General features: G+C 47.0%; 1 protein-coding gene across 3 annotated transcripts; it reads left to right on the forward strand.

The window, feature by feature from the left end:
* Positions 1 to 1,797: 1,797 nt before the first annotated feature.
* Positions 1,798 to 6,156, forward strand: HJV (hemojuvelin BMP co-receptor). Of its 3 annotated transcripts, none has more exons than XM_010374431.2 (4): positions 1,798 to 2,064; positions 3,333 to 3,518; positions 3,918 to 4,474; positions 4,938 to 6,156. In XM_010374431.2, the coding sequence occupies exons 2-4, from the start codon at positions 3,422 to 3,424 to the stop codon at positions 5,559 to 5,561; spliced, it is 1,278 nt and encodes a 425-aa protein (XP_010372733.1). In that variant the 5' UTR covers positions 1,798 to 2,064; positions 3,333 to 3,421; the 3' UTR covers positions 5,562 to 6,156. The 3 variants fall into 3 exon arrangements, with proteins under 3 accessions (XP_010372733.1, XP_010372734.1, XP_010372731.1); XM_010374429.2 differs by having other exon boundaries at positions 1,862 to 2,064; positions 3,315 to 3,518; positions 4,938 to 6,154; XM_010374432.1 differs by lacking the exon at positions 3,333 to 3,518 and having other exon boundaries at positions 1,817 to 2,064.
* Positions 6,157 to 6,754: the final 598 nt, after the last annotated feature.

Below are 6,754 nucleotides of genomic sequence, written 5' to 3' on the forward strand. Positions count from 1 at the left end.
AATAAATTTTCCTTTATATATGTCTACCTATGTAGATATCCATGTCTATATAGATATTAATAAATCTAGAGAGACAGAAAGGAGACTGGTGATGACCAGTCTAGATGGCTAGATAGATATGGATATAGATATAGATCTCTATATAGATAGATATAGATATAGATATATATCCTATTAGTTCTGTCCCTCGAGAGAACCCTAATACAGTGACCCTATTTGGAATTGGTCCTTGTGTTAATTTCACTTGGCAAGTACTAAAAGATGATGATCTCAGATACGCCTATGGCTGCAAAAACATGACATGGCTAAATCCCTTGGTTGCAATATCTCTTTTTTTTTTTTTTTTGAGACGGAGTCTCGCTCGTCGCCCAGGCTGGAGTGCAGTGGCGCGATCTCGGCTCACTGCAAGCTCCACCTCCAGGGTTCATGCCATTCTCCTGCCTCAGCCTCCTGAGTAGCTGGGACTACAGGCATCCGCCACCATGCCCAGCTAATTTTTTGTATTTTTGGTAGAGATGGGGTTTCACCGTGTTAGCCAGGATGGTCTCGATCTCCTGACCTCGTGATCTGCCTGTCTCGGCCTCCCAAAGTGCTGGGATTACAGGCATGAGCCACCGCGCCCAGCCTATCTCTTTTCTTTTTTAAGGGGGGTGGGGGGCGGGTCTCACTCTGTTGCCCAGGTTGGAATGCAATGGCGCTATCATAACTCACTTCAGCCTCAAACTCCTGGGCTCAAGTGACCCTCCTGCCTCAGCTCCCAAAGTGCTGAGATTTTGCAATATTTTAAGGTCACAGTATTATATTATTCCACAAAAGTATCTGTCTGAGGCTAGGCATGGTGGTTCATACTTGTAATCCCAGTACTCTGACAGGCTGAGATGGAAGGACTGATTGAGGCCAGGAATTCAAGACCAGCCTGGTCAACACAGTAAGACCTCATCGAAAGAAAGAGAAAAGAAAAGAAAGAGGGAGGGAAGGAGGGAGGGAGGGAGGGAAGGAAGGGGGGGGAGGGAGGGATAAAGGAAGGAAGGAAGGAAGGAAGGAAGGAAGGAAGGAAGGAAGGAAGGAAGGAAGGAAGGAAGGAAGGAAAAAAAGTATCTTTTTGAATCTTTTTCTATTTCTCCAAGTCTTTCTTTCTTTCGAAAAATTCTATTTCCATTCTTTATTCACCTCTTTGCCTTTGTTAACCTTCTCTCCAAGCAACTCAGGAGCCTTTATTTTTTGTGTATTGATGAGGGAGAGGAAGAGGAATTGCTGTACAAAATAAAGTAATGAAAATGGAGTAGGTAGGAGGATAGACAGCTGCAAGGATCTGAGCTGGATAGACTGAACAAACCCTCATCCTAAGCAACTCACAGCTCAGATTTCTTCTCTGGACAGCTGGCTTTTTTCGTCCTTCTGGAATACTCTGCAAAGATAGGGGAGGGGCTGTGAACTACTTCTGCTATGGATCTTATTTAAAGTCAGCTACCTCCTAGATACTATCTGTAGAACCTAAATGTAATATTCAGCATAGCAGGGATGAAGATGGTAAATGAAAGGTATCCAACTGCCCAACTGCCCACTGTAATTTTTAAAGGCCAGGAGCTCATCGTTACTAAAAATGCTGGAGGGCTGCCTGGAGTAGGCAGTGACCACAGAGTCACACAAGCTGGAATTGGATATTCGACTTATCTGTCATATTTCTCTCCTCCCTCCCTGTCTTAGCACCCAATACTCCATATTCTTTCTAATCCTCCAACCCTCCCCACTCCCCCAACTCCCACACCCTACCCCCACCAACGTTCCTGGAATTTTGGACTTGGCTATTTTTAAAACCGTCAACTCAGTAGCCACCTCCCTCCCTGCTCAGCTGTCCAGTACTCTGGCCAGCCATATACTCCCCCTTCCCCCTACACCAAACCTTCTCTGGCTCCCTGACCTCAGTGAGACAGCAGCCGGCCTGGGGACCTGGGGGAGACATGGAGAAAGAGACGGAAGACCCCCTGGCTGGAGCTGACCCACAGAGTAGGGAATCATGGCTGGAGAATTGGATAGCAGAGTAATGTTTGACCTCTGGAAACAGTAAGTCAAAATGAAATTGCAATTCCTTTAATAAGCTTTTATATTGAAGTTAGACTTTTATAAAATTACAAACACCTACTTGGATGTCTCTCGTCCAAATGCTGGGATCTCTCCCTACCAAGGTGCCCCAATCTCCATTTCTCTTTCTGTCTTCTTTCTGGCCTCTGGCCTCTAGTTATTTGAAGTTTAATTCTCTGTCTCTCCTCTGGCAGTCTTAGCCCTCTCTTTACCTTATTACCTCAAGACTTCTGATGAAGTTTTACAAAGAGTTCCCTACATCCTCTATTCCGTAGTTTTCTTACCAAGGCCAAATATGACCTCTCAGACCTCACTGACACCCTCCTATCCTGCCCCCACTTAGCAATGCCCTTCACATTGAGATTCCAAGGGTGGGGGCTGCTCCTTTAAATTATTTCTCCCCACAACTCTAGTCCCTCCATTCTATTCTCCCTCTTGCAGGACTCTTCCCCAATCATATCCTTATCCATAAGACAGGGGAGTTAGGAGGGATTTAGCCCCTCCCCAACTCCTGTCCTCATAAAAAAAAACTGAGAACTTCAGAATCTGAAAAGGAGAGATTAATGCCAAGAGTGGTTCTTCAGTGAAATTTGGGAAAATACAAGAACTGTTGACTTAGAAAAAACAAATATTGATTTGCATGTTTGGTTTGCATCCCATTATTCCATGAGAGAGGGAGATTAAAATTGCAGCTCGCTAGAGCTGATGAAAAGAGATCGGTTCCCTTTTCGTTTGAATACTGATGTTCTAGAGGGGATGGGTATGCCACCCTTACTCCTTCTTGTGTTCTTCTGACACAAAGAAGGCAAAGAAATGTATGACTCCTAGAAGGCATCTCCTCCTAATGGAGAGGAACAAGAAGTATGTTTCTGAAGTATTTTCAGGTCCTAATTTTATTAGGGTACTCACTAGGATTAATGGTATCTGATCTATGCCCATGATTCCTCCATCTTTGACATATCTGCTGTTTGATAGCTCAGGATGGAGCAATACAGTGGACTCTGGCCCCTTGAGTTCATTCAACCTTCCCTCCACCCCCACCTAGGGGTATTGCACAAGGGCACTAAAAGTGGCCACAGGAACAGGGCAAAGAGGCTTCACTGCCACACTTATAGTTTGAGGAGCCCCAATCTCCCCAAATTCCAATCTGCTCATCCTTTTCTTGATCTCCCCAGATTCGCTTCACATTATCCTGACCAGTCTTCAACTCTTCTCTCTCTCTCCATGTCCAGCCAAATTTCTTTTTTCAGTCACTTACAGGGCTTCCGGTCAAAATTCACTAGGTAGGAGGGTCATCAGCTGGGAAGAACCGGCGCCTGGGGAACCTGGCTGGATAGGTATGGGGGAGCCAGGCCAGTCCCCTAGTCCCAGGTCCTCCCATGGCAGTCCCCCAACTCTAAGCACTCTCACTCTCCTGCTGCTCCTCTGTGGACATGGTAAGGAAGGGCCAGGGAAGGGTTTGGGGAAATCTAGAGGGTAGGCTGCTATGTAAGGGTGGGCATGTGAGCCTGAATGAGTGAGGAGAGATGTGCGCTGAGAGTCCCGGTCACTCGCCCTGCTCTCAAATAGGAATATTTTATTGCCCGTTCAGTTTGGGGAAGGCCACTGGGGAAGCCCTTGGTCGACAGGCAGAAGAGATGTGGCGGGCTTACACATTTTAGTAAGACAGCTGAGAGAAGTAGGGACAAGGGGGTTGGGGGCTGGGGAAAGCCCTTAGTTAGGTTTTAGGAAGACTGGAATCCCCTGATGAGATTTGGAAGAGTTATGAGCAAACTACACTCCGATAGAGCAGAGGTCTGACGACCGTCTCACAATCCTCTCCCTTCTGTCTTTAGCTCATTCTCAATGCAAGATCCTCCGCTGCAATGCTGAGTATGTATCGTCCACTCTGAGCCTTAGAGGTGGCGGTTCATCAGGAGCACTTCGAGGAGGAGGAGGAGGCCGGGGTGGAGGGGTGGGCTCTGGCGGCCTCTGTCGAGCCCTCCGCTCCTATGCGCTCTGCACTCGGCGCACCGCCCGCACCTGCCGTGGGGACCTCGCCTTCCATTCGGCGGTACATGGCATCGAAGACCTGATGATCCAGCACAACTGCTCGCGCCAGGGCCCTACCGCCCCTCCCCCGCCCCGGGGCCCCGCCCTTCCAGGCGCCGGCTCCGGCCTCCCTGCCCCGGACCCTTGTGACTATGAAGGCCGGTTTTCCCGGCTGCATGGTCGTCCCCCGGGGTTCTTGCATTGCGCTTCCTTCGGGGACCCCCATGTGCGCAGCTTCCACCACCATTTTCACACATGCCGTGTCCAAGGAGCTTGGCCTCTACTGGATAATGACTTCCTCTTTGTCCAAGCCACCAGCTCCCCCATGGCGTTGGGGGCCAACGCTACGGCCACCCGGAAGGTCAGGCACTCAATCTTCCTTCCGATCTACCTCATCAGATTCTTCCACGGGCACCATTCCCCCCCATCCCCACTAGTCAACAGCAGTGCTCCCTAATTCCCTTTTCTTCCTCAACCTCTCCCCCATCTTGAATCACTCCCTTCTACCAAACACTTGGAGCTGTAAACCACTTCCCCTTGATGGGAATTTCACTCAAATGCAGAAAACATTGAAGAGAGCAGACCTGAGGAGTTTCAGAAGGGACACTTTTCCCTCTCCTAGGAAGTTGCCAAGATTAAGTAGAGAGAGGGGTTAAGTAGGGATGAGGTGATACTGGAACGTAAATAGGAGAAGCGATCAAGGATTGAGGGCCATAATAGTCCTGCATCTCTACTTGGATCAGATCCCTAACTATGTATGAGGTCTGATTGGGGGGAAGATGCACTGAACCCAAAATGAACTGTTTTCCCTCTTGCCCTCACAGCTCACCATCATATTTAAGAACATGCAGGAATGCATTGATCAGAAGGTCTATCAGGCTGAGGTGGATAATCTTCCTGCAGCCTTTGAAGATGGTTCTATCAATGGAGGTGACCGACCTGGGGGATCCAGTTTGTCGATTCAAACTGCTAACCCTGGGAACCATGTGGAGATCCAAGCTGCCTACATTGGCACAACTATAATCATTCGGCAGACAGCTGGGCAGCTCTCCTTCTCCATCAAGGTAGCAGAGGATGTGGCCATGGCCTTCTCAGCTGAACAGGACCTGCAGCTCTGTGTTGGGGGGTGCCCTCCAAGTCAGCGACTCTCTCGATCAGATCGCAGTCGTCGGGGAGCTATAACCATTGATACTGCCAGACGGCTGTGCAAGGAAGGGCTTCCAGTGGAAGATGCTTACTTCCATTCCTGTGTCTTTGATGTTTTAATTTCTGGTGATCCCAACTTTACTGTGGCAGCTCAGGCAGCACTGGAGGATGCCCGAGCCTTCCTGCCAGACTTAGAGAAGCTGCATCTCTTCCCCTCAGATGCTGGGGTTTCTCTTTCCTCAGCAACCCTCCTAGCCCCACTCCTTTCTGGGCTCTTTGTTCTGTGGCTTTGCATTCAGTAAGGAAGCCATCAGTCCTATTACTAGTTTGGAAATGATTTGGGGATACAGATTGGCATAGAAGAATATAAAGAATCATTAAAGGAAGCAGGGCCCAGAAGACACATGAAACAATGACATTATCCAGAGTCAGATGAGGCTGCAGTCCAGGGTTGAAATGATCACAGAGTAAGGATTCTGGGCAAGGTTTCTGCATTCCAGACCTCTTCACCAAATTTTCCGGCCCCATTTACAGTAAAAAAAAATTGTTCTATTTACTGCAGATTTCAGCCTATAAGCTTAGAGGTCACGAAGGTTTCAACAATCAGTAAAGATTTAAGGGTTGAGATTTTTAAGAGGCAAGAGCTGAAAGCAGAAGACATGATCATTAGCCATAAGAAACTCAAAGGAAGAAGAAATAATTAGGGAAAGAAGTCTATTTGATGAATATGTGTGTGTAAGGTATGTTCTGCTTTCTTGGTTCAAAAATGAAGCGGGCGTTGTCTAGCTCTTAGGTGAAGGGAGTCTCTGCTTTGGAAGAATGGCACAGGTAGGACAGAAGTATCATCCCTACCCCCTAACTAATCTGTTATTAAAGCTACAAATTCTTCACACCATCCTCTGTTGCCTATGTTGAATCTCTTTACAGATGCTTGAAATGGAATAAATGCAATGTGTTCACTCCACTGAAAGAGGGCTGGGAAGTATCAGATACTGTTTCCATCTCAGGGAGTTTACAGGCTATTGTGGCGAGACAACACCATTCACATGAAAGAGTGATGAGTGTGTAATTATTCACTAAATCCTACAGTACGGTGCGTTCAGATGGGAAGATGGTAGATTTGAACTAAAGTAATAAGAATAATAAAAGGTAACAGAGAAGATAGGATTTGAAGTGAGCTTTGACGACTGGGTAAGATTCAAATTGTTAACGATCTTCCAGGCAACGAAAACCATCTGGAGTTATGCATAGATTCATGATTCAGTGAGGAAATGAACAAAACTCAAATGCAGTAGACAAGGAGTAATGGGACAGGAGGTTAGATAGGCAGAGGCCAGATTATGAAGCACCTTAAAAAGGGGGTAAGGGGTTTAAATTTGATTAAGAGTTAACACTTATTGAAGCTTAAAATCTGCCAGGCAATGTTTTAAACACTTTTAAAATATCGACTTAATTCTCATAGCTCTCTAAGGAAGGTGGTATTCTTATCTCTATT

This window comes from Rhinopithecus roxellana, chromosome 8 (assembly GCF_007565055.1).
Source record: "Rhinopithecus roxellana isolate Shanxi Qingling chromosome 8, ASM756505v1, whole genome shotgun sequence".
NCBI classification, from domain to species: domain Eukaryota; kingdom Metazoa; phylum Chordata; class Mammalia; order Primates; family Cercopithecidae; genus Rhinopithecus; species Rhinopithecus roxellana.

What these genes read in the sequence shown, in the direction of transcription:
- HJV (XM_010374431.2), top strand. Translation starts at nt 3,422, where the DNA reads ATGGGGGAGCCAGGCCAGTCCCCTAGTCCCAGGTCCTCCCATGGCAGT. An exon ending in GCTGCTCCTCTGTGGACATG is followed by an intron (nt 3,519 to 3,917) that starts GTAAGGAAGGGC and finishes TTCTGTCTTTAG; the next exon opens with CTCATTCTCAATGCAAGATC. An exon ending in ACGCTACGGCCACCCGGAAG is followed by an intron (nt 4,475 to 4,937) that starts GTCAGGCACTCA and finishes TTGCCCTCACAG; the next exon opens with CTCACCATCATATTTAAGAA.